The 25536-nt window shown below is 55.6% G+C and overlaps 2 protein-coding genes and 1 long non-coding RNA gene across 7 annotated transcripts in view; 2 read left to right on the plus strand and 1 right to left on the minus strand.

Moving 5' to 3' along the window:
• The first annotated feature begins 295 nt into the window (after nucleotides 1-295).
• Nucleotides 296-13627, plus strand: LOC111943246 (interferon-induced very large GTPase 1-like). 5 transcript variants are annotated; one of them, XM_086875344.1, is made up of 3 exons: nucleotides 296-726; nucleotides 2103-2286; nucleotides 4540-13627. In XM_086875344.1, the coding sequence occupies exon 3, from the start codon at nucleotides 4542-4544 to the stop codon at nucleotides 11808-11810; it is 7269 nt and encodes a 2422-aa protein (XP_086731470.1). In that variant the 5' UTR covers nucleotides 296-726; nucleotides 2103-2286; nucleotides 4540-4541; the 3' UTR covers nucleotides 11811-13627. The 5 variants fall into 5 exon arrangements, with proteins under 5 accessions (XP_086731470.1, XP_086731473.1, XP_086731471.1 ...); XM_086875347.1 differs by lacking the exon at nucleotides 2103-2286 and having other exon boundaries at nucleotides 656-726; XM_086875345.1 differs by lacking the exons at nucleotides 296-726; nucleotides 2103-2286 and adding an exon at nucleotides 2354-2440.
• Nucleotides 11000-15389, minus strand: LOC147654537 (uncharacterized). Its single transcript, XR_015282621.1, has 2 exons — nucleotides 15177-15389; nucleotides 11000-14445 (listed from the first exon to the last, which is right to left on the minus strand). It is a non-coding gene; the product is annotated as an uncharacterized LOC147654537 (long non-coding RNA).
• The window catches only part of SELENOI (selenoprotein I), a 28903-nt gene continuing 18755 nt past the window's right edge, over nucleotides 15389-25536 (plus strand). Inside the window, exon 1 of the mRNA XM_086875352.1 lies at nucleotides 15389-15562. Within this exon, the coding sequence (XP_086731478.1) occupies nucleotides 15515-15562 (48 nt within the window). The 5' untranslated portion in view covers nucleotides 15389-15514. The remainder of the gene's footprint in view (nucleotides 15563-25536) is intronic.

Here is a 25536-nt window from a genome sequence, read left to right on the forward strand (position 1 = left end):
TTCACCTGGCCAGAGTCTGGGTCGGCATTTTCTCTGAAAGTGTGAGAACAGGGATGCTTTGCCATTCAGGCCAGAGGAATATTTCCAAGGCGGGTCCTAAGAAAAGCAGGAGCTTGTTAGCAGCCCCTGGGAGCAGAGAGTGTTTCTGACAAGCTCAGGAAGAGCTGAGCCTAGGTGCTGTTTCCAGGGCCTAAGAGGCATTTTCTGAGCTCACACTGCAGCCTGGAAAGGAGGGAAGTGGGGGAACGCACCACCACAGTCACTGCACTTTTATCACTGCTGAAGCAAACTGATAGATGATGCAACAGGAGAGAAAGTTATGGAGGATGAATTTCTGCATAAATTCATCCCCGAGAGTGGTGCTGTGCTCCCCCTGCTCCTTTTCCTGATGGAGCACCAGCCCCAGGAAGGGCTGAGAGCCTCACCTGCCCTCCAGGTACCAGCACAGCAGTCAAAAGGTCTGTGCAAAGAGCTGAGAGTTCTCTGAGAAGCAGCTCAAACCACGGCTGGTGAGGAAATCGGGCTCGAACTCAAATAATCGGACTCCAAAAGAGTGGTTTCGTTTTCACATTCGGCTTCTGTCAGAAGCCTGATTTCCTAGAATTACTTCACTGCCTCCAAAAGAGGAAGCCGCACCCATCGGAGAGGAGGGGCTGCTTAAAGTGGGGCTGGGTTCGGCTTCTGGCATCCCGGGAGCTGCGGGGCTCGGAGGGAGAAGGAGAGAAGGTAGGGCCCTGGGGAGGAGCTGTGCGGCCGGGAGCAGCGGGGAGCGGGATCTTGTTGCTCTCGTGGCTCCTGTTGCGGTGTTTTGGCACGGCCGGGGAGATGGCAGGGCAGGGGAAGAGCGCTGGGAGGGCAGCGGGCGGGCGGTGTCCGCTCCTCCGGGGGCTGCAGGAAGCCGCCGCTGCTGCAGCCGCTTTGGGGGGCTCGGGGGAGCCGTGTGCGCTGCGGGGCTGAGCTGCGAGGGGGCCGGGCTCAGAGGTGGCGCCGGATGGCTGCTGTGCCCCCCGGAGGGCAGGAGCCGTGGCACTGATGCCGGGGGCAGTGCTGGCCCCGAGCCGCTCCTTCGGCCGCTGGGCAGCTCCGTGGGGATGAGCGGCAGGCACGGCTCCTCCTGCCCTGTCCCCAAGCGCAGGGGCTCAGTTCTTCCTTTTGCTCCCCATGCAGGCCGGGTGGCATTCTCCTCTCTTCCAGTCGGAGCGTCACCGCGCAGAGCGCTCTGGGCTCTGGGCCAGCCCCACCAAGGGAGCGCTGTTCCCAGAGCCCCTTTCTTTCCCTGCGACACGGCTGGGGAAAACACTCTCGGGGGCTGTGCTGTGAAACGGCTGCACGCATTCCCATGGCCGCTCCTGCTGCCAGCCTTGCTGCTTCCCTCGTTTGCTTCCAAGGAGGAACTCGATCCCGAGTTATGTCCTGAATGTGCTCAGTGCCTCTCTGTGGGCACGGACACAGTCGCATGGGCCTTTTTCCTATTCCTGCAGCAATGGGAAACCGTGCAGGGACTGCCAAGGGTGCCTGGGGGCGGCTTCAGGGCTGGAGTTATTGTTGTCCAGGGCAGCCTCTGGCTCCTGAGACTGAACCAGCGCTGGCATCGCTCTGGTGGGAGAGAATTTGGGAGGGGACAGGGCTGGGACAAGTGGCCAGAGTGGACGAGCTGCAGCAGTGACCCTGAGCCAGCATCTCCCTTTCTATTCCCCTGGCTCTGCCCCCTCCACAGCTTGTGTGCTGCCTGAGAGCACCGATGTTCCCTAGACAGCCTCTCACCCAGCAGCACCCACCAGTCCTTCTCCTCAGGGCTGCTCTCAATCCATTCTCTTCCCAGCTTGTGTCTGTGCCTGGAATTGACTGCACCCAGGGGCAGCACCTGCACTTGGCCTTGTTGAGCTTCAGGGGCTTTGCTCCAGCTTCCTTCTGGTGGGGGAGCATGGATGTAGGTCCCAGGTGAAAGCCTGCTCTGCTCACCTCCCCACAAGAGCCCTGAGGAGTCTTTGCTGCCTGGGCAGTGTCCAGTGGAGGAGAAGGGTTGGCCTCCAGTGCTCCCTGGAATGAATCCTGTGTGCTCATGGCTTGCCTTCTCCTGACTGTCTGCTCTTCTCCTCTAGGATTTCAGGCCTTTCCTTCCTGATTCCTCCTGAGTTCTCCAGGGCTTCCCATCACCTTCTCCACACCCCACCGTGTGCCCCAGGCCTGCCGCTGTGCTGTGCTGTGTCCCCTGAGCTGGGGCCCTCGGCTGCCGGTGTCTGCTGGGAAGCCAAGGCTGGGAGCAAGGGGAGCATCTGCTGAGAGGTGGGTGAGGGGAATCAGAGCCCACAGGCCTTGCACAGATTGCCCAAATCGGCAGGAACTCCCCAGGGAAAGCTGCCCCTGAAGGCTCTGGAAGGCTGCAGGGACCCTTGGATCTATCCCTGAGTCCAAGCCCCTGAGATCAATACCTGTGCTGGTAAGGGAATTGTGGCCTTGGTGGGACAGAAGCTGAATGGTCAGAAGAATTTTTTGCAGTGAATAAATCTCTCCAGTATCCAAGTGAACTGAGACTGGGAGAGTTTTCAGGATTGTGCGACAGTGTCAAGAACCCCAAAGGCTGAAAGGCAGATATCTTGTGAAAGGGCCTGGTCAGTTAGGGTGAGAATCATGGAATGATGGAATGGCCTGAGTTGGAAGGGACACACCTCGGTCCTGGGAGAAGCAGGATCGGAAGCTTTACTGAAATCCAGAAAGCTCCGATTACCTGGCCGTCCTTGAGCTCCCCCATGGGTGAATGTTGAGGGGCGCTGGTGGCTCCCGGCCGGGCCGGGCGGGTGCGATGATTCCCCCGCGGCTGCAGGGGGCGCTGTGGCGCGGGCTCGGCCGCCTCTCCGCTGCCAATGGCGGCTGGGGCGCCGCGCAGAGGAGAGTTGGCTTCCCCTGCACAGCCCGCGGGGAGCAGCCGCTCTCAGTGCCGCTGCAGGCCCGGGCCGGCGAATCCAAGGGTAGCAGAACAGCCGGAGCAGCGGGGGCTGGCCGGGGGAATCGCTCCTTTGCGCGCCTCACCGGCGATGGCCGGGCCTGAGGCCGGGCCTGCTGGGGCTGGGGGTGCTACCAGCTCTCAGCCCAGCTCGCAGCGGCTCCGGGCTCCCAAGCAGCAGAGGAGCAGAGAAGCAAGCTGGCAAGCCCTGGTCATGGTGCTGAAGCAAGAAAAAACCAAGAGGGGAGAAGAAGGAAAAAACCAAAAGGCAACAGGAGCTCATGACAGACCCACTGTGCTGCATGGCCCCTGTGTTGATCACCCCTGATGGAAGGAAGAGCAGCCCCTGGCCCCAGCCCCACCCAGAGTCCTGGGCCACCCTTCACCCTTCGTCATATTCCTGAGTCGGGGGGCTACAGTGACAGCTCCCGACACAAACCAAAACTGAACTGGCTCTGGGTAAGAACCATCCCCAAGGCAGGACCCCAGCACCTTCCAGAGCCATTTCCCAGGGGCCCTCTGTAATTCACCCCTGAGCAGCCTGAAGCCTGCTTCCCTCAAGGCCAGGGTTGAAGGTTTGCTGACACTTTTCGTCCTGTCACCAGAGATTTTAAGTTCAGTGGCCATGTGGTGGCCGTGGCTGAGATGTCTACCAATGGGTGCTGGGCTGGAGAGACCCTCTGTGGTAACGAGCAAGAGATCGCGGAGGGCACCTGTCCAAGTTGGCTTCCAAAATCTCCAGTCTCTCCTGAAGGGCCACCAGGACACCCGGGCGCAGCTGTGGGTAGGGACAAGGTGGATTTTCCCCCTGATCTGGGGTGGGTCCCGAGTGTGCAGGGAAGCAGCTCCTGGGAAGAGGCGTGAGTGGGGCGAGGAGGGGCTGCACTGGCAGCTGGAGCAGGAGCACAGCTCAGAGCCCGTGTGGCCGTGCCGGGCGTGGGGGCATGTGAGGAGTTGGGGGAGTGTGTCTGGGGAGTGTGGGGTGCCCTGGGGGGAGTGTGTGAGCGCTGCCTCCAGGTGCTGAGAGCAGCAGGCTGGGCCAGACAGCGAGCAGGGCAGCCGTGGGACTGGGCAGAGGGCGCAGGATGCAGGCAGGGGTGTTGGATGGGCAGAAGGGCTGTGCAGTGCTCGAGGGAGCCGGGAGTGCTCCTTGCTCTTGTGTCGTGAGGGGTTCTGCTGGGAGGATATGGGCAATGGTGAAGACAGCAGCTTGTCCAGGGCAGGTTGTGTAGCTGAGTGTGCCTGTATGTTTGTGTGTCTGAGTGTAAGTCTGTGTTTATGTCTCTCTTTCTGTGTCTATATGTCTCTGTGTGATTCATGTGTCTCTGTGTGTGTCTCTGTGTCTGTGTTTGTGTCTCTGTCTGTCTGCCTTGTCTGTGGGATAAAGACTGAGCTTCAGGGTTGATCCTGCACACAGGAAAGCCACAGGCACATTCAGTGTGCTGGGAAGGGGACCCTGGCTCTTGTGCCATCCCAGGCCTGGCTCCAGCAGCCGGGTGGGAGCAATCCCCAGGGCCGCAGCTGCTGCAGAGCCTCTGCCAGAGGCTGGGGCCTCTGCCTGCACCTTAGGGAAAGTCTCTTTTCTTCCTCCACAGCCATGGCTTCGCAGGAGGACACACAGGAGGGGGATACAAAGGCACAGCTCCTGGCAAAGGCATTTCAGGATGAAGGGCTGGATGCTGGACACTGGCTGCCCAAAGTGTCGCAGATCCTGGGAATTGAGTGCAGAGAAGCCCTGCAACATCTGGAGTACCAAGACTACCTCAAGCTGGAGTGTGAGGTAAGGCACCCCTGGGAGAAGAAGGCACTCCAGAAACTCCTGAAAATAAGAGATGACAAAAGAACCAGTAAAGATATGCAGAAGAAGCACTGGGAGAAGAGAAAGGAGAAACAAGAATTGGCCAAAGAAGCCCTGAATGATCTGACAGAAATGCTCAACAGACGCAGCCACAGCCAGGATGCTCTGAGGGAGAAAGCAGAGACTGTGTGGCAAGCCATGGAGATTCCCAAAGAGTTCTGGCCAGCACCAAAGGAACCCTTGGCGGATATGCTGGAGAGCATCCAGAAGCAGCTGGAGCAGCAAGAGTTGTCAGCAGGCAGGAGAGAGAACATCCCTGATACAGAGGTGCTGAGGCGGGCGTCAGGGGGACTGGCCCTGCAGGGCATCTACAGAACCAGCAGACCTGGAGATGCGTTGGCAAAGCGAGATCAGCTCCTCAGGGTTCCTGAGGGATTCCAGCTCACCGGTCCAGAGCAAGGATCGCTCCTTGAGAGGAAGGACTTCTCCTCCTCTGCAGCAGAATCCTCTTTCACCAAGTCCATGGAGCAGCTGGGGTTCAGCATGAGTGTTTCTGCCAAATTCAAGTTCTGGGGAATTAATCTGGGAGCAGGTGTAGATGGCAGCAGCTCCTTGTGGTCACAGGACACCCACCAGTCCCGCTCTGAGCAGAGCTACCTTTGCAGCACCAGGTACCAGTACCTCCCTCTGGCCTCCTGCTACTTCCAAAGGCATCAGCTTTGCCTCTCGGATGCGGCTCTGTGGGAGCTGCAAGACATGGAGCAGCTTTTGAGTTTCACTCCGGAAGACAAGACCCTCCTGCTAAATATGTGTGAGAGGTTCTTCAGCAGGTTTGGGTCCCACGTAAACCAGGGTCCCCTCCACTTTGGGGGGATATTCTGGTGGAAGGCGTCTACGGAGGGATTCCGAGAGGAGCAGAGGGAAGAGATGAAGCGACAAACGTCTGAAGCTCTGAACAGCTTTGTCAGGGCCAGCTGGGGTGGCTTCCTGGCAAGTGCTGCGGGGGCCCTGGATGTTTCTAAATCCAGCTCAAAGGCTTCTGTCCTGGGAAGAGCCGGAGAGGGTTCCCATACAGCGATTCAGCTCTACGTAGTCAACACAGGGGGCCCACCAGACACAGCTTCTCTTCCTCAGTGGAGAACGGGGCTCGTGTCTGATAACACAACGTGGTGCGTTATCGACCGTGGGTTTGAGCTGATCCCAGTGTGGGACGTCATCCTGTACAATCACAGCAGGGATTTTAAGTCCGTGGGTCAGATGAGCAGAGCCCTCAGGGCTGCGTACAAAGTGCTGACGAATCTGAGCGTTGGCAGCATTTTTGGAGAGGAACTGGGCAGTGCAGTGCAAGAGGCCAGAGAATTCATGAGGACTCTGAAGGCCTGGGAGGTGCCGGTGGATGAAAGGAAGCTTCTCATGCTGATGGAGCTAAAAGATGATCTGAATGCAAAAACCAGGAACCCCAGTGTGTGGATCAACATGTGCCTGTCAGACAAAGCCCTGCAGGACTTCCTAGTGAACACCGTGCGGAGTTGCCAGGAGTCACCTCCAGAAAACACCACCTTTATCAAGGTAATATTGAAAAGCCTCCTGACTCCACATATCTACTCTGTCAAGGACTTCCCTGAGGCTTCCTTCATTATGCAATGGATCTTCCAGACGGAGCACCCACTTCCCAAATCTCCCAAAGTCTCTGAGCTTGAAGACCTCATCAAAACACTGCAGCAAATGAAAGAGCACATCCATGCTGTCTCTTACGCACCAGGAAGCTCTGCTTCCGCCATTCATGAAGCAAAGCGAGTAGCGACCCAGACCAGCAGCCTCGCCATTTATTCATTACTCCAGTGTCTCCAGGAAAAGGCTCAGAAGGATATGGAACTGTTGGTGCTCTTGATTGTGAGCAGCACAGGGTACCAGGTGGAAAGCAGCACTTTTCAGCACCTCCTTGGACACCCAGAAATTGAGTACATGGCCAAGGAAATGGAAGCGGCACACAAGGAGTACGTGAACCTGAAGGAGCAGGATGCTGACAGAGCTGAGGCCTCTCTTCTGCTGAAGGGTCTGACTGTGACACCAGAAAATCAAGGGCTGTCCCCTGAGCAGAAGAGGGAGCGTTTAATTTTCATGGAAGATCACATGAAAGGCTTGTGGTCCACACGGATAAAGAATCTGCTCCAAAAACACAGTGAAGACTGGGAGAGGCTGGAACAGGACTTGCATTCCTTGATCAGTGGGTGCTTGGATGACAACAGGGATGAAGAGAGGATGCAGAACATAATCAGAGACCTGAAAGACACTTTTCCAACATCTGAACACCCTAGCCACTCTCAAACCACCTCAGACAGCAGCCAATCCAAAGCAAATGAAGCCGTTCCAAAGCAGGAGTTCCTCCAGCTGCTCAAGCGCCTGGGACTGGAAAGTCACTATCCAAGAAGAATGGGGATGGGAGATTTCCACACCATCTGCAGGTCATGTCTGCAGGACAGCCAGCCCAGCCAGGACATGGAGCTGCCAGGTTACTTCCTGCAAAAGCTGTTAACCGTGGATTACCACAAGGTGAGGTACCTGACTTGCTTGGATGAGAGCATCCCTGGCCTTGCATCTGTGCCAGTAACTACAAAGCAAGAGGATGAACTGTCAGACTGCTTTGATAACTTTCTTGATGATTTGGAGGAAGCTGCACCTGAATGTGTGAGCAGGGACAGCCATGTGCACCCCATGGACCTGCAGATGGCCATTTTCCACTGCGCTGATGACTTCCTGAGACAAACCCTTGCAACCAAGCTGGCCTTCTGCCAACTGGCGCTGCCTCTGCTGGTGCCCAACCCATGCACTTCATGCATTGAGTTCCCGCTCTACGCCCTCAGCCAAATCCAAAGGAGCTGGAAAGAGGTTGAGAAGTCAGGAGAGCAGGCCCAAACAAAGAGTTACAACAACAAACTCATCTTTCAGACACAGATACCCATCGTGTCCTTCATCCGCATTGGCAGCTCAGCCTCCTCTTCCAAGTCTCAGCTCCTGAACGCTCTGCTGAGTGAACGCAAACACAACACTTTCTTCCACCGCCATTGTAGAGGCAGCACCAGGGAGTGTTTGCTGATGGAAGGGGTGGTGGAGATTGCCTGGTACTGCCCCCGTGGAAGCCCCGATGACACTTTTGAGCGCTGTGTGGCTTTCTGCAACCTGCATGGAGATGCCAGGAATCACGGAGCACAGCTGAAGTTCCTGCAGGAGATATCTGCTGTCAACGTGGCTCTGGTGTCCGATTCAAAGCACATGGACAGCAGGGGGAAAAATCTTCTGCAGGACCTGTGGCAGTCACAAAGGCCTTTGGTTTGTCTTCTCACAGAAAAGGAGAACGTTGCACCTGGGCGATCAAGCGCAAAAATAAAAATTGGGATCAGGAATAGAAACGAAGCAGAACTGGTGATCCAGCTGAGCAAAACAATTGGGAATCTCCTGGCAGGATCTAATCCATGTTTCAGCCTGGACGCCTGCATGGACAAAGCTCGCCAGCACGGATTCATAGTGGATGCAGATCAACCCGGGTGTGTGGCAGCCAAAGCAAAGGCAAAGGAGTTGGTGGAGCTTCTGAAGAAAGAGAAGCTGTCGGAGATCAAATCCCAGCTGCTGCCGCTTCAAGGAGAACTGTGGTACCAGTGGTGCAAAAAGGACAAAGAACTCACTCGCTTGCAGGAGAAGGGGAACAAGAGCATTGAGCATCATCGCAGCCAAATTGAAAATGAGAAGAAAGCACTAAGAAGAAAGCAACTTGAGCAAGCTTTCCCGCTCAACTCACTGATGAAGTCATTCCTTGGCTTTCTCAAGGGCCAGCCAGCAGATACCAAGAAATATTTCCTGCAGTGGATGAAGGTCTTCATGGATGAGCTGTCCTGTGGTCGCCTTGAAAAACTGAGGAGAGACTATCATGAGTTATGGATTGAAATCTCGACAGGAAAGAAAAATCAGCTGCTGAATCAGCTGGATACCATATCTGATGAAATCAACGATTCATCCATCGGCCTGGAGCACCTTCTGAGAGAGGTAGGGCAGATTTATGAAGCTCTGCAATTAATGAACCCCAAGGATGAGCTTTATGTTAAACTGCCAGAAATTGCAGCAGAACTGATGGTTTTGGGTTATCCCATGGAGCTGATGGATGGGGACGCTTCTTACCTGCCCTTGCGCTGGGTGGGAGCCATCTTTGACAGCTTAATGGAGAGGCTGGGGGACAAACGAGTGTTTGTGCTCTCCGTGCTGGGCATCCAGAGCACAGGCAAGTCCACCCTGCTGAATGCCATGTTTGGTCTGCAGTTCAGCGTCAGCGCGGGGAGATGCACCCGCGGAGCCTTCATGCAGCTCATCCCAGTGGGCGAGGAGCTGCAGCAAGACTTGGGCTTTGATTTTGTGCTGGTGGTTGACACTGAGGGGCTCCATGCTATTGAGATAGCCAATAAACAGTCCCTGAACCATGACAATGAGCTGGCCACCTTTGTCATTGGTGTTGGCAACATGACTGTGATCAATGTGTTTGGAGAGAACCCATCGGAAATGCAAGATGTTCTCCAGATCGCTGTGCAGGCTTTCCTGAGGATGAAGAAAGTCAATCTTTCCCCCAGCTGCCTCTTTGTCCACCAAAATGTGGGAGAAGCAACTGCCAAGGAGCAGAACATGGAAGGCCAAAGGCGTTTGCAAGAAAAGCTGGATGAAATGACCATGATAGCTGCCCAGCAGGAATTCTGTGACATCTCCTCCTTCAGTGATGTCATTGGCTTTGATGTGAACACCCACATTCACTACTTTGCTCACCTGTGGGAAGGAAACCCCCCAATGGCACCACCCAACCCCACCTACAGCCAGAATGTCCAGCAACTAAAGAGCAAAATCCTCCAGGCTGCCAGGAAGCAGTCGCAGCACAGCATTTTGAGGCTCTCGAGCCTGAAGGATCGTATTGGTGACCTCTGGAATGCTTTGCTGAATGAAAACTTTGTTTTCAGCTTCAAGAATTCCCTGGAGATTGCTGTGTACAGGAAACTGGAAAGTGCCTTTAGTTGGTGGACCTGGAAGCTGAGGAGTCACATCTTAGACATACAGATGAGACTGGACAATCGAATTCGGAATGGGGACTTGCAGAATGTCACCAGAAAAGACCTTGAAGGGCTGGTGCACGAGACAAGTGATGCCATTGAGAAAGAAGTGGAGAAGTATTTCGGGGAAGACGAAGACCATGAGACACTGGTCCAGTGGAAATCAGGCACAGAGCTGAAGCTGAAAGAACTAAAAGAGACTCTTCTCCATGAAACTAAGAGGAAATGTGAGAGTCTTATAGAGCTACAGAAGGAGCAGAGGAAACTGGATGCAAGGAAGTTGGAATATGAAGATGAGCTCCTGAGAAGGAGTAGGGAGCTGGCTGTGACTCTGAAAGGGAAGAGCCTGAGTGAGAGCGAACTGAGGGACAACTTCACTCTTGTCTGGAACAAGTGGATTGCCGATGTCTCCAGTGCTGCTCGTCCTCAGGAACAGGTGAATATTGATGCAGACATTGAAGAAGTCCTTCTAGAGCACTTTAAGGAGCCAGGTTTCCATGCACGGATCACATCATTTCCCAAAAGCAGTGGATTTTCTTTTGACTTAGAGAAACATATCATGAAAAAGAAGTATTTTGGTGTCTTCACTAAGAGCATTTCTTATGCTGATGCAATCAACTTGCAGCACATCACAGACAACATCATAGCGTGTGTGAAGGCAAACATTGATAAGAAGGAACAGGAGAAATGGGATTACAGTCGAAATTTTATTCATGAAATACTCAATGAAGTACAGAACGGTGTGAACTCCGTCCCCAGCCATGCCAAATGTACTTTTAACAGAGAGTACAGCATAGCTTTGTCTCTGTATCTGTGCAAAATGGCAGGGGAAAGGTTTAAAGCCATGCACGAAGCATTCCAAAAGGCAAATGACCCAGTTGTGTACCTGAGCAGTAAGAGAGAAGAGTTCTTCCAATGTTTCCAGATGTCCTGCCAAGGAGCCACTTCAATCACAACTTTTGCTGTTTTCCTTTGTGACAAGATTGAAGCGGCTCTTCGCTGGGCGGTCTATGAGAGGACATCTAAAGCCATCGCTGAGGACATGCAGGGCAAATTCCCAGATTTCAGGGGCAACAGAGCCAATCTGGAAGTTTGCATCCTGAGATACCTGGCAGAACAAGAAAATTTTCAGTATTTCATGCAGTATATTTTTTTCCCAAAGGAATTTTTTCAGAAATACATTGAAACACGAGTTAAGAATTACTGTTTAGGTAAGAGTGGGAGACTGGAGAAATTTTTAGATTGCTCGCTTAATCTTCTCTATCGAAACATCCTGTCAGCTGTTTCTTTATCAACCCAAATTGTCAAAGACAGAAAAGACGGAGAGGGCAAAGTCTCTCTTTGGCTGGATGAATTTTGCAGGGAACTGACAGAAGTGATCAACTTGCCCAGAAGTGACTTGAAGGGCATCGAGCACCAAGAGGTCAAAGATACTGAGTTCCTGAGCAGTGCCATGGCAGAAGCTCTGGATGACCTGAGGGACAGGCTCAGGAAAGAATTTGCTGGTGCTGATATGAGCTCGTTTGCAACGCAGCCTCACACCATCCTGGTGGAGCAGTTTTCGGGGTGCTGGGAGAAGTGTCCCTTTTGTGGGGCTGTCTGCACAAACACCATGCAGGGACATGATGGAGACCATCAGCTGGTCTTCCATCGCCCAGAAGCTTTGGTGGGAGACAAATATTGTGAGACAGACGAGCTGGTCATTGATATTTGTTCCAGCCTTGTTGCAAGTGATGCTATTTTCAGAGTTGATGGTAATGAATGGATCCTTTATAAGACATACCGTGATGCTGGACCTCCTTTTTCCAATTGGAATATTCTTCCCGATTCATCCATGCAGGCGTACTGGAAATGGTTTGTTTGTCATTTCAGGGCACAGCTGGAAGATTTGCACAATGGTAAATTTCAGGGCAAAGGAGAAATCCCTGAGGCGTGGCAGAGAATTTCCAAGCAGGAAGCATTGGCCGAGCTGGACAGGCGTTAGGCCGCATCCATGCGAAGGAAGAACCACAGGAGCTTTGCAGTTTAGGAGAACTTTGTAGCAGGTTCTCCACAAATTCAGTTACAATGGTGACGCTCTCAAGGCAAATGAAGAGAATGGTATCCAACTGCTCCCAGGTTTGGTGAAATTAGGCGTGTTAATGTGGCTGTCGCTCAGGAACTCCCTTGCTTGATGAGAAAGCCAGAATCCTCTTGCCTTCTTGCCATAAACATTTCCCTCTGCTTTGTCCTAGAGCTAAACCAAAGCCCCTCCTTATGGCGATCAGCCTCGTGGCCAAGCCTGAGCTTGAGGGCCAGGGCAAGGGCAGAGGCAGCACTCAGAGCACCCCTTGGATTAGGTGCTGTGACACAGGAAGAGACAGTGCCCCCAAGGCAGCTTTCCTGCAGCAAGGAGGTGTCCTGCTCAGAGAAAGGGCTGCAGGACCTGAGGTCAGCTCCACGCTGGCTGCAAGCTGGGCTGCTTGGCTTTTGGGCGTCATCCTTCCCTCCCTCACTGCAGCCTCCTGGATCAACTGAGGCCGTTCTCCCAGCAGGAGCCGTTGTGCCTCTGGGCTCAGGAAAGCAGGGACACGATGGCGCTGGGGCTCAGGCAGTGCTTTCACTCCCAGTCTCGGAGGTGCTGTGTCTCTGTCCAGGGCAGCCGCTCCTGCTCAGGTGCCTGGGGCTGCTGCCCTTCCCTGCAGCCCTCAGGCCTGCAAGGAGCTGCTCCTGCCCTTGGCCTCACTGCTGAACAAAAGCCTTGGGAATGCCCCATGTGGAGAATCCTGCCAGCCAGCACTTTCCACAGCAGCCCTTGGGGCAGTGCTGGTGCTGTCCAGGCAGGCTGGTGGCACTGGAGCCGTGCTCTGGAGAAGGTGGCACCAGCTGGCTCTGGCCCAGGCAGGCGTGGAGGCTTTTGCTGTGCAGGTGCTGCAGCCCCGCTGGCAATGCGAGGGCCAAGCCCTGCTGGAGAGCTGGCTGAGGGGCTGCTTCAGCCTCATGCCCTGCAGGCTCTGCTAATAAAGGAGTTGATTTGGACCTCCCTGCTCTGTGTCCCCTTTGTGTTCAGGGCAGCCACAGCTGGGGGTGACTCGAGACAGGCAGGGGACAGGGGGTGGCACTGGGTGAATTACTGAGGCCTGAACAACGGGCCCTGCCTTAGGCCTGAACATTTGGCCCTGAGCTAAAGTTGCCCAGTGGGTGAACCTTTCCACCAAAAGTGATGTGTATCCACTCATTAGGGAAGCTTTATTAGCCATATGATAAATGTATCTGCTCATTGACGAAGCATCATTAACAATATGATCTATGAATGTGCTCATTAGTGAAACGTGCATTTATCTCTCCATATTTACAAATGGGACACGATCCATGTAATCTGCCATCTGTCCTTGTTTGGGGGTGTTGGATCAAAGACAAGTCCCCTGGTTCCTGCTTTAGGCCAGGCCAGGCTTTGGGAGGAACCCAAGAGGAAAAAGAAAGGAGATGTTCCTGCCCTAGAAGTGATGTCAGCTTGGTTATTGAACAATGTAAGAACAAGACCCTCTCACAGTGCAGCTGGAAGCCTTGTTACCTGCAGGTGGACACCCCACAGTAATTCCCAGTTACCGAGGGGCTCTCTGTTCCTTCACTGTGACAGGGGCTCCCCAGCTGATGTGTGGAGCTGGAGGATGGTAAAGTCTTGGGGTAACTGGAGATGTAATGTGTGTCATCTCACTGTATGCAATCTTTTGTAGTAATGATGATGTGCCTTGTTGAGATTGCCATCCTTTTGTGATTCCTGGCAGTTTTGCACTACAGTAAATGACATCTCTTCCTTAAGTTGGTGCCTGTTTCTTTTGTGCTGAGCCTGCTGCCTGGCAAAACACTGGGTGAGGGTCTGGGAGCTGGGGTGTTGCAGCAGAGGCTCTGCTCCATTCAGGGCCTCTGCTCCAGGAGCAGCTTCACTGTCTGCAGGGACAGCAGAGAGGGCAGGAAGCCCCAAACCACAACACCCAGGGGAACCAATGTCAGTGGCAGGTGCCAAGGGAGGCAGCGCTGGGAAGCAGGGCTGGCCTGTCACACACAGGGAGGGCTGAGAAGGTTGATCCCAGCAAGGGTCTGTGCTCTGGAGCTGCTCAGCTGGAAACGTGTGGGACAAAAGGGGAAGGGGCCCAAACTCTGCCAAGCCCTGCCCTGGTCCAGCTGACCCAGAGCCAGTGGCAGGAGCCAGAGCTGGGCTGTGTGTGCGTGTTCTGCAAGGGCTGAGTGCCAGGGACTGGGGGCACCTGGGCTGGGAGGGGATTTGGGTGGCTCCTGGATCCAGACTGGGAGTGGAGGTGACCCTGGCCATGGTGTCACCTCCTGGGCTGAGTGGGGAATGTCCCAGTGCAGCTCCTGGAGTGAGTCGGGGGGACCCAGTGCCACAGCTGGGTGCAGAGGAGAGGACCCAGTGCAGCAAGGGGGGATGGCCTCAGGCCTGGGCTGGGGTACTCGTAGGGTGCTGGGTCCCTCACCTGCTACCCTCACCTGTGCTAGCTTTCTCAGCTCCCTCTCCAGGACAGCCAGAGTGTCCTCTGCACCTTTCCTTGTCTCTGCCAGGACCCCTTGGCCAAAGGCTCCCTCAGTGGGATCGTCTGACCCCTCCTTCCTTGCAGGCCCTGTTGTGGGGAGGAGCACAAACAGCTTAAAAGTATTTTCCAACCTCAACAATCCTTGTATTTTGTGCCTTCCAGTGCCACTGGGGTGCAACAGCTCTGCCAGGCTGCAGCAGTTGGGACCAAGGGTGTGGTGACCCTGTGTAACACCCCAGAACATTGAAATGGAAGGCGCTAGACTGAGATTCCTTCACGCTGGCTTGGCACACAGGAGAAATACCGAGCAGATATTCTCAAGAGGTCAAAATTACACAGGACTTTGGTGGCAAAAGATACAAAATCAAGGTGTTTGATTGACCTTTCCGGTCTCTGATGCCGTGCCTGGGTTATGAGGAGAGCTGATGGTGTTGGGGTGGGTCGTGGAGCGGAGCAGGAGCTGTCCAGCGGGATCTGTCGGCTGCACACGCTGGGAAAGACGGGCCTGGCGAAGGAGTAGGACATGGCTGGGGTGCCTGGCGTGGGGAGCTGGGTTCAGGATGGAGGGCTAGCTGGGCAGGTCTGAGAAGACCAATTTTGCTCTTAGTTTCCCTTCCTGCTCTTCCCCCCCCACAGAGAAGCTGTGTCTGCCCCATCGCTGGCAGTGCCCGAGGGCAGGTTGGACGGGACTTGGAGCACCCTGGGATAGTGGAAGGTTGTTCCTGGCCATGGCAGGGGGTGGCACTGGATGGTCTTTAGGGTGTCTTGCCACACGGAATCCATGAGGATTTAGGGAGATAAGAATGGTACAGGGATACCTTTGAGCCTTCCAAGAGAGACGGAGAGAGACTTCTTAGCAGAGCTGGAGTGCCGGGACACGGGCAATCGCTGCCCGCTGACCCAGGGCAGGGCTAGACGCGTTTCTCGGGATCTTTTTTTCCCGCTTTTCCCGCTCCCCTCATGCGCGGGGCCCTCCCGGCCGCCAGGCGGCGCCATGGCGGCGGGGCGGGGCGCGGTGACGTCACGGCCACGCCGGGTGGGCCGATGCGGCGGCGGCGGCGGCACCGGGAACAGCGGGAACGGCACCGGGAACAGCGGCACCGAGAGCGCCGGTAGCACTGCGAAGGGCGACAGCGGGAACAGCGGGAGCGGCACCATGGAGTACGTGAGCCCCGAGCAGCTCGCCGGCTTCAGCAAGTACAAGGTAGCGGCGCTGACGGGGGCCGGGCTCGGGGCCTGGCGCCGTGAGGGGGGCGCTGAGGGGCGGCCGCGCCTGGGAGCGGCGGCTGGGAGAGGTTGGGGTGCTTGGAGGAGGGGAGGCTCCATCGGGGCCTGGGGGCCGGGCTGGGATCTTCGGAGGTGCTGTAGGGAGACCCTACAGGGGTGTGGGGAGGGGATGTGGAGGGAGTGCCGTGGTTTGGAGCGGAGGGAGCGGCCGCAGTGAATGCCGAGATTTAAAGGGAGCGAGGGGGAAGGGTAGGGCGGTCCGAGTTTTGTGAGGGTCTGCAGTGAGATCAGGGGGTTTGGGGTAAGGGGGTTTGCAGCGATGTGTGGGGTTTTGGGGCACTGCGGTGGGAGCCGAAACCCGGGTTTGGAAGGGGTGGGAGGTGCAGTGAGCGCCAGGGTTGGGTGGGTTTGCAGGGACGCACTGGGGTTTGGGGACGGGCTTTGGGGCTGCAGTGAGACCTGGGATGGCGGAGCTGCAGGGGAGCCTGGGCTTTGGGGACGGGACGTGACAGGGAAACCTGGGTTTTGGGGCGAGGCTTCAGTGAGACGTTGGGGTTTCAGAGTAGCGGGAGCTCTGCAGTAAGAGCCCGGTTTGGGGGTGGTTGCAGGGAAACGCAGGGTTTGGGGGAATGGCTACAGTGAGACCGAGGTTTTGTGGCAGAGGAATTGCAGTGAGTGAGAGCTGGTGTTAGGGAGGCTGTGGATGTAGCGAGGATGAGTGTGGTGAAGGTGGGACTGTGTGCAGGACAGGACCCTCCTTGCTGGGATGATCAGGGTGTGACAAGGAGCTTCTCCTCCTCTTGGGCTGGGGCCCAGGGCGGCAGTGGTGACCTGTTCCCACACACAGCGAGCTCTGGGGCTGTCCCCACCATGAAGGGATCGCAGAGGGGACTGTGGGTTTCCCGGGAGCAGGGCTGGCCCAGGAACTGCCCCCATGGAGCTCAGGACTGCCACACTCCTGCTCTGTGGCTGTTCCGTGCAGTCACAGCCATGGAACCCCTGTCGTTCCCGTCTGCTGGTGCCAGGCTGTGTCTTGTTCAAAGTGCTGGGAACCTTGGAAGGAAGCGCTGGAAGTGCCAACAGGCTCTGCCATGGCATTTAAATCCCCAGGGGCTGATTTTGGGCCAAAGTAGGGGACGTCCTTAACGCGGGGCAACAGTGGATCCTGTGTTTATGTGGAGAGGAGGGTGTTTTCCATATTTGTTTCTTCTCCCACACCAGCAGTGATTTAAAAGGCTGCACCTCACCTTCATTGCTTTGTTCTTGTTGTGGGACCCATCATGTGGGTCCATGTTCCAGTTGTCCTTCCAGGGTGGCTCGTGGGGTGTCACTTAAGAGTGAGGGACAATCAGGACAAGTCTGAGGTCCTCAGGGAGCAGATCTCCTCCTGGAGCTGTCTGTGGGGGCTGGGGCAGCCAGGGCTTGCTCACACTTCTCTTGCACCCTGGTGAGGTGGAGGGAAATGGACTTGGGAGAGCGACTTGGAACGATGTGTCTGGGTGCATGAGATTCCCTGTGGGAGGCTGGCTGTGTGGGGATTTATCAGGAAAGTATCCGCGTGTTTAGAAAGGCAATGAACAACTGTGGGTTTGTGTGGGTGCTGGAGAAAGGTAATCAAAATACTCAGCTGTGAGCCAGGCCGCCCAGAGGGACTGGTTTGGCTCCTGCAAAGACAATCCTTTTGCTCCAAGAGGGAGGCTGTTGGATGTTCAGCCTGTTTCCTGTTGTGCTGGAGGGATTGTTGCCATCCCTCTCAGCATGTGTGCAGGGACAGGTGGGTCTCCAACTTCAGCCCTTCTGGACTGTGTGGCAGGGACCAAAACTGCTCCCAGTTTTTTTCCTGAAGACACCTCTGACAGAAATGCTGCTGCAGTTAAATCTGGGAGCAGAGCCCTGAAAGGTGTGTGGGGTGAGGAGGAAGGTCCCACGCAGCACAGGAAGCATCAGCCGCTCGCTGTCCCCAGTTAGGCACTGGTGGGATGCTCCCTGGCCTAGCTTTGGGTACACAGGGCTGGAATGTGGGAGCAGGGCTGTGATGGAGCTGTGTCCTGAGGACTGGAGGAGCTTTGGCTCAGAGCCGGTGGTTTTTCCAAGTCAAACGACTTTGACAGGAGTGGGTGGGTTCACTTAGTGCTCCAAGAGCACCGTCTGTGCCCCACTCGTGTCTCTACCCTGCTGCCTTCCTTGTTTCCTTCGTGTCTTGTTTCCTAGGGGAGCTTTGTCCTTGGCTATTTTAGCCTTGGGAAAGTGGCTGATTGAGCAGAAATCTCTGCAGTGATTCCACGTATTCCAGCCTTGATTTAGGCATCAAGGCTTGGCGTGCTATGCCCTTTGCATCTTCCAAAGCTGGGTTACCTTGTCAGACTCAAAAATGGGGCTGGAAGGGACCTTAGAACTCATCCAGTGCCACCCCATGCCACGGACAGGGACACCTTCCACTATCCCAGGTGTCTGTAAGTCCCATCCAGCCTGGACTGGGACAGTTCCAAGGATGGGGCAGCCACAGCTGCTCTGGGCAGTCTGTGCCAGGGCCTGGCTGTGCCTCAGCCTTTGAGCTGTGCCTGGCAGAAGCTCTCTGGCCACACACCATCGATTTGGAGGAGAGCAAGTGGATTTGGGGGGATGTGGAGGAGAAAATGTGCCACAGGGAAGGAGCCTGTCCTTGGAGAAGAGCTGGTGTTCCTGTAGCTGACAGAGCAGGAGCAGAGGAGCTTCATGCAGGATGATCCAGAGCCTTCTCCAGCCATGGCTGGGTCACTCCTGCCATGGAGCTAGGAGTCCAGAAGGTTTCAGTTTCCAGCGTGCACGTTCCTGCTGGCTGGGGGCGAGGCAGGAGTGTGTTCCTGCTGTCCCAGGCTGGCAGGGGCAGATAGGGAAGGGTTCTCTGGCAGCTCTTGACACTGAGAAGCTCCTGAGCCTGAGGAAAGAGTGCAGCACAATGTGTAGCGGGTGTCAGGGTTTCATGGTGCTGGAGATGTTTTCCCTGGGGGTGCTGTGCCAGCAGCTGGACAGGAGCCCAGGTGTGCCCAGGTGGGCAAGAGGCCACTGGCCCTGGGCTCTGCCAGCTCTGGGGTGGCAGCAGGGCCAGGGCAGTGCCCGTCCCCTGTGCTGGCACTGCTGGGGCACCTCCAGTGCTGGGGGCAGCTCTGGGCCCCTCCTGACACGAGAGCCCTGGAGGGGCTGGAGCGTGTCCAGGGCAGGGAATGGAGCTGGGAAGGGGCTGGAGCGTGTCCAGGGCAGGGAACGGAGCTGGGATGGGGCTGGAGCCCCAGGAGAGGCTGAGGGAGCTGGGAAAGGGGCTCAGCCTGGAGAAAAGGAGGCTCTGGGGGCACCTTGTGGCTCTGCACAAGTCCCTGCCAGGAGGGGACAGCCAGGAGGGCTCGGGCTCTGCTGCCAGGGAACAGGGACAGGACAAGGGGAAATGGCCTCAGGCTGGGCCAGGGCAGGCTCAGCTTGGCCAGCAGCAGGAATTTCTGCCTGGAAAGGGAGCTCAGGCCTTGGCAGGGGCTGCCCAGGGAGGTGGAGATGTCCAGGGAAGGCCTGGATGTGGCACTCAGAGCTCTGGGCTGGGGACAAGGTGGGGATCTGTCACAGGTTGGATTGGATGGTCTGGGAGGCCTTTTCCAACCTCACTGATCCCAGGATTCTATGCCTGTAGCACTCCTGCAGCAGGGAATTCTTTGGGAATAGGAAATATCCCTGTGGAGACAGGCTAAGCGAATCTGGGAAGGGAGGAACCAAATCCATGCTTTGCAGGTGATGTGTCCCAGCCCTGCCTGGCAGGTGCTGAGGCTTCCCCTAAGGCCAGACAAATGCCAGGTGTGACTTACCAGCCTGGAGCAGGTGAAGGCTGATCCTTGTAGGCTGGAGGTCTGGATATCCAAACTGCAGTGCTGATTTTGAGGCCGCTGAGCAGGACTTGTGTCCACATCGCAAGGGAAAAGTGATCAAGGCACCCTGCTCTGGCTGGGTGTTGAATGTCCTCTGCCAAACCCCAGCACTGTTACTGTCAGGTGTGGGATGTCCTCTGCCAGGAAAACTGCAGCCAGGCACTGCTATTTCTGAGTGGAAACTTGCACTTGGATGCCAGTGGTCAGGTGCTTAATAAATGTCTGCAGATGGCCTTGTGGCAAGCTTCTGGGCAACCTCCTGTGAATTTGTGGGAGAGGGGGAAATGGGGCCCTTGGGAGTGTTCACTGAGGTGTCTGTTCTGCTTTGCTTCCTCTGCAGGAGAGGGACTTTGGACATGGGTCTGGAGGGCCAGGAGCCAGGGAATGGCTGCCAGTGCCAGAGGGCAGGGCTGGATGGGATTTGGGGCAGGAATTGTTCCCTGGCAGGGTGGGCAGGCCCTGGCACAGGGTGCCCAGAGCAGCTGGGGCTGCCCCTGGATCCCTGGCAGTGCCCAAGGCCAGGCTGGACATCGGGGCTTGGAGCAGCCTGGGACAGTGGGAGGTGTCCCTGCTGTGGCAGAGGTGGCACTGGAGGGGCTCTGAGGTCCCTTCCCAACCAAACCATTCTGGGATTGGGTGATTCTAAGTGAGGACACAGATCTGCAGCTTCCCATGTCTTTGGCAGTTGCAACCAGCTCTGATGGTTTGTCCCTGTCTTTCCCCATTCCAGTCACACACCCTGCCCTCTCCATAGCCTCTTCTCACCCAGCCTTGTCTGAGCTGATTGTGATTCTGTGTTGTCCTGCTCTACCCCGAAGGATCCTATCCCCTTCTGGTGTCCCTGCTGATGACTGTTCCTGGGGCTGTGATCCGTGTGGCTCTTTGATCCCAGGAGCTGGGAAGGTGCTTGAGTGACAAGTGTTGTGCAGGAGGCTCTGGCTGCATGTGAGTGTCTGCTGCCCTGATTTCCTCCCGGTGTGAACTGGCTGGAAGCACAAGTACAAGGCTCTGTCATGATGCCACATGGGCCTCAGACATTCCTGGGATCTTGTCCTCAGGGATCTTGGTCTGGGGCAAATTCCAGTGAAGGGAGAAGTGGGAATGCCACTCCTTACCTGAGGCACAAGAGGAATGGAGAGGGAAGGTGATGACACGTGTCATGTTTGAATCCAAAGGTGGACCAGGCTGGTGGCTCACCCCAGAACCTTCTGGAACCAGTGTGACTTCAGCAAGAGAAAACTCAAATGAGGCTTTGGAAGGACCTTTGTAGCAAAACTGCTGCTCCAAAAACCCTGAAACCCTTCCATTTTGTGCCCTTGTGTCTGAGCAGGAACTGGTGGTGGCCTTAAGGGACCTAAGGGTGCCCTTTGAAATGCTGTTTATTAGAGCTGACACTCGAAGGAGGGAAGAGTATGGACACTAAATCCATTTGGATGGTGGGAATTCCAGGTGGGGGAGCAGCAAATGGGCCTGTGATCCATGTGATTGGCAGGCCTCATCTTTAGAAAATCTAGATCCTTCCCACTTTTGATTATTCAAGTTCTTAAAGGGTTTTCTTACAGGAAGACAACTCTATTCCTTATTTCCAGTGTTAGATGGAAAGGATGTTCACAGGAGAGCTCGGAGAACCTGGGGCACTGGATGCACCCAAGGGTCAGGCTTCAGGGATTTCCATTAATTGTGGAAAGCATTTTCCTTCTGGATGCGCTCTTGCCGTTTTGTGCACCCTTCTCCCAGGTGGGAACCCAGCTGCTGGTCCCATCTGTGCCCTGAAGAAGAGGGTCCTCTGCCCCTCAACCAGAACCCCCATTGCCTCCAGCCTTGGAGTGCCACGGGGAGCTGGGCTGCACATGCTGCACCAGAGGAAGCAGATGGCTGGAAGCTGTTCCTGACAGCATTCTTTAGGCTGCTCTGCAAACAGGAGCCCTGAAGAGATCTCTGCAGGGTGTTCAGAAACACCGATGGCAGCTCAGACCAATGGAACAGCACTGGGAGCAAGGGAAGCATGAAGGGAAGTGTTTTGCTGCTGGTCTGTGGCTGTGAGGCTCAAGGCCACAGTGATTAAAGGCCAGTGCCTCCCTCCAGCCTGGCAGCTTGGCTTCTCTGTAGCAGGAAGGGTGAGAAGGAGGGAAAGCCTTTGAGCCCAGCTCTGGAATCACTTAACTCCTTCCCCAAGGGCTCTTTTAATTGCTGTGAGACATCCGGGTGTGTGTCTGCCTTCAAACACACGGCAGCTTCCCAAGGCGCTGCCTGGCACCTGCTGAGCACCTCCTAGACTCTGTGATTTCCAAAACAGAGTTTTTTTTTCTTCTTCCTTCTCCTTTTCTGTGATTAAATTCAGGGGTTTGAATCACTGCCCAGCTTAGCATGTCCCTTGCAGCTCTTGTGGTCTGAAAAGCGCCGTGGCTGGAGGAGACAGCAGCAGTGCTCATGGATTAACTGGAAGCGACTCAGCTCACGAGCCTTGGCTGAGCTTTTCCCCTGTGCTAAGCGATGAGATGAGGGGAAGGGATTTATGCTGCTTTCTAGAGACACTTCTGACATGCTGGAGGGTTTTGATGAGTGAGGAGCTGGTGCCACTCCTGGGACATGGTCTGGCTGTGTTTGTGTCTCTTCATCCAGAACAACCCTGAAACTGCTGCTGAAGTGCTGCTGGTTTCTGAGCCTCTGCTCTACAGGGTGTCAAAGGTCTTGAGCCATGTTTTAGTGGGGGATTCCCAAACTCACTTGTTTTAGCCACACAGTGGTGGGGATGAAGCTCTTTGTGGTCAGGACCTACTGCAGCTTCAGTCCCCAGTGGCTCCTGCAGGGTTTCCAGGAGGAATTTCAACTTCTGTGGGTTTTTGTATGAGACAATGACTCACCCAGGGACAGGGAGCTTGTGGCTGTATTGGCTGCCACACCTCCCCTGGACACTTCAATGGATGGAACAGCCACAGCTGCTCTGGGCACCCTGTGCCAGGGCCTCACCATCCTCACAGGGAACAATTCCTGCCCAATGTCCCATCTATCCCTGCTCTCTGCCATGGAAAGCCATCCACCTTGCCTGTCCCTACAGCCCTTGTCCCCAGTCCCTCTCCAGCTCTCCTGGAGCCCCTTTGGGCCCTGCAAGGGGCTCTGAGCTCTCCCTGGATCCTTCTCCAGGTGAGCACCCCCAGCTCTCCCAGCCTGGCTCCATGGCAGAGGGGCTCCAGCCCTGGAGCAGCTCCGGGGCCTCCTCTGGGCTCTCTCCAGCAGCTCCAGCTCCTTGTGCTGTTGGGATCCCCAGGATTGGGGCAGCTCTGCAGGTGGGGTCTCACCTGAGCACAGGGGCAGAATCCCCCCTTCCTGCTGCCCACACTGGGGGATCAGCCCAGGACTGAGGGTTTTCAGGTGTCAGCACACACAGCCAGGTCCTGTCCTTCTTCCTGGGTTTTCCTTGTCCTGTCCCACAGCAGGAGCCCTCTGGGCTCTTGTCTTGCACTGCAGGTGAAGAACACAACTCCTGCTGGGCCCATCTGCCTGCTGCACACATCCTGCATCCTCAGGCCCACCTGGAGCAGGAGGTTGCTGTTCCCAGCTGGTGGCTGGGGACATCTGCTAAAAGCAGGTGCCTTTCTCATGGATGTGAGCACAGCGGAGCAACAGGAAGCTGCATTCCCAGTCCCAGCTGTCAGTGTGGGCACAGAGGTGCCATGATGAGCAGCCACAGGCCTGTGGAGGGGAAATAGTAGTTGAAGTGGTGAGAGTGCTAAGCCTGCTGGTGCCTTTGGCTGTGTGGCTTTTCCATGTGCTGGAAAAACTTCTCTCCTTGGCATGCAAAGCAGAGCTGGGTCCCAGCTCGTGGCTTGAGTGTTGCAAGGTGTGCAGAGCCATCACTTAAACAGAGCGTGGGCTGCTTGTCAGCCCATCCTGAGGCTCTTTAATTGCACTGAAAGTTTGCTGCAATGTTTATTGGTGTCTGTTGAGTCTTGGCTACAGGGAATTCCATCAGAAAAGTTACTCATTGCTAATGAACAGCAAGTCTTTGGCTGTCCAGAGGGTTTGGAAGAGAACTGGGAGTGCATTGTGGAAATTCGAGTATCACTTCCCGTGGCTGGCTCCAAAAGTGGCCATGTTACAAGGGTTTGTGTCAGTGACCTGACTCGCTCTGCCTCACATAAAGCTGGATGTCAAGTGTGAGTTTTTTCCTTTTAATTGTAAATTTCTTTGTGAAGAGGCGGGGTGAGAGAGAGGCAGAAATGTGCTTTGGAAGAGAAGGTTTTATTTGTGCCCTTCACAAAGGCTCTGTTGAAACTTGGGGGTAGCATTGCTCCTCCTTCCCTGCAGTGCCTTGCTTTACCTGAAATCATCTCCTGATGTGTGTGGGCTTGTGGCTTCCTTGAGTGGAAAAGTTCAACTTGATTTCTTTTTCTAGGGATTGTAAGAAATTCTCTTTCCTTCCACTGACTTGTGCATTATCACAGAATCCCAGACTGGTTTGGTTGGGAAGTGACTTAAAGATCATTTAATTCCAACCCCCTGCCAGGGGCAGGGACACCTCCCACTGTCCCAGGCTGCTCCTAGCCCCAATGTCCAGCCTGGCCTTGGGCACTGCCAGGGATCCAGGGCCAGCCCCAGCTGCTCTGGGCACCCTGTGCCAGGGCCTGCCCACCCTCAAAGGGAATAATCCCTTCCTAAAGTCTAATCTAAACCCACCCTCCTTCACCTTAAGGCCATTCCCCCTGTCCTGTTCTCATGGTTGGTGGTTGGGATTGAATCCAGTTCTCCAGAGGGGCTGAGGTCTTGCCAGTTTGATCTCCTGGTGGCTCATGGCCTCCATGAGGGGCTTCCCAACCTGGAGGTGCCAGAGCAGCTCACTGTCCCAGCAGGTAGTAGATTTGGGATCTGCCCTTGGGGACAGCACAGGGGTGTGGAAATTCGGGGCTGGTGAGAGACTGCTGCCTTCTCTGCTATTACTGCCTTGCTCTCCTGGTCCCTCCTGTTCTCCTTGGGCACACAGAGCTTGTCTGATCTGCCTCTCAAGCATATCTCCCCTATTTTTTGAAGCCCGAACCAGCTCTGGCAACATAGGAAATTCTTCTGGCTGTCCCAGTGTTATTTTAACAAGCTTCCTGTTCCTGCATTTTTGACTCTGCCTTTTTCCCCCCTCCCCCAGTGACTGCTCTGATCCCTTGATCAGCCACCCCAGAGGTTCATTGCTGACTGATCCTCTCCTAACTCTGCATCCCTGAGGGTTCATCATTCCCAGCCCTGGGCTCACCATCCATGCACCCCTGTGCAGCTGATCACCTTGCACTGTGAGGTGACCCATATTCATGGATGTTTGATGCTTCCAAACAGGGAGAGCTCCTGGATGCAGCTGGAATTGGCTGGCTGCTTGCCAGAGCCTGCCATCAACGTCAAGTGTTGCTCCACATTATGGATCAGTGGGGAAATGACTTCCCTTGCACCAACACATCAGTGGGATGGGGTCAGGACTTGGCACCACGGTGGTGGGGCCAACTCCCCTCCCTGGGGTGATTCCAGTGTGAGGACAGAGCCACAGCCTGCTGAGTGTCCCACCTGAAGCTGCTGTGCTGGAGAGAGGGGCTGCACTGGATTCTGCTCTGGGAGGGTGGGCAGGCCCTGGCACACAGTGCCCAGAGAAGCTGTGGCTGTTCCATCCCTGGAAGTGTTCCAGGCCAGGCTGGACATTGGGGATTGGAGTGACCTGGGATAGTGGGAGGGTGTCCCTGTCCATGGCTGGATGAGCTTTAAGGTCCATTCAATCCAAAGCAATCTGGAATTCTGTGAACCTCCCAGTTGGTAACTGAGAACCAAGGCTGTGAATTTCAGAGTGTGTTGGCTGGGCAGGAATGTGGTTTTCCCAATGAATTGGCACATGCTGCAGGGATTGGGGAGCAGGAGGGAGGCTTCTGCTCTGTGTGGCATTCACTCATGTTCCTTGTTAAGGAGTGGGGCTCTGGCCTTGCGGGGACCCTGCAGGTGTTCAGTCCTGGGCCTCTCCTGACAAGAGAGCCCTGGAGGGGCTGGAGCGTGTCCAGGGCAGGGAACGGAGCTGGGAAGGGGCTGGAGCCCC

This window comes from Cyanistes caeruleus, chromosome 2 (assembly GCF_971803275.1).
Source record: "Cyanistes caeruleus chromosome 2, bCyaCae1.hap1.1, whole genome shotgun sequence".
NCBI lineage: Eukaryota > Metazoa > Chordata > Aves > Passeriformes > Paridae > Cyanistes > Cyanistes caeruleus.

Coding starts and splice junctions, on each gene's coding strand:
- LOC111943246 (XM_086875343.1), top strand. CDS start 3,590: ATGTCTACCAATGGGTGCTGGGCTGGAGAGACCCTCTGTGGTAACGAG. Junction 3,729..4,539: donor ACACCCGGGCGCAGCTGTGG/GTAGGGACAAGG, acceptor CTTCCTCCACAG/CCATGGCTTCGCAGGAGGAC.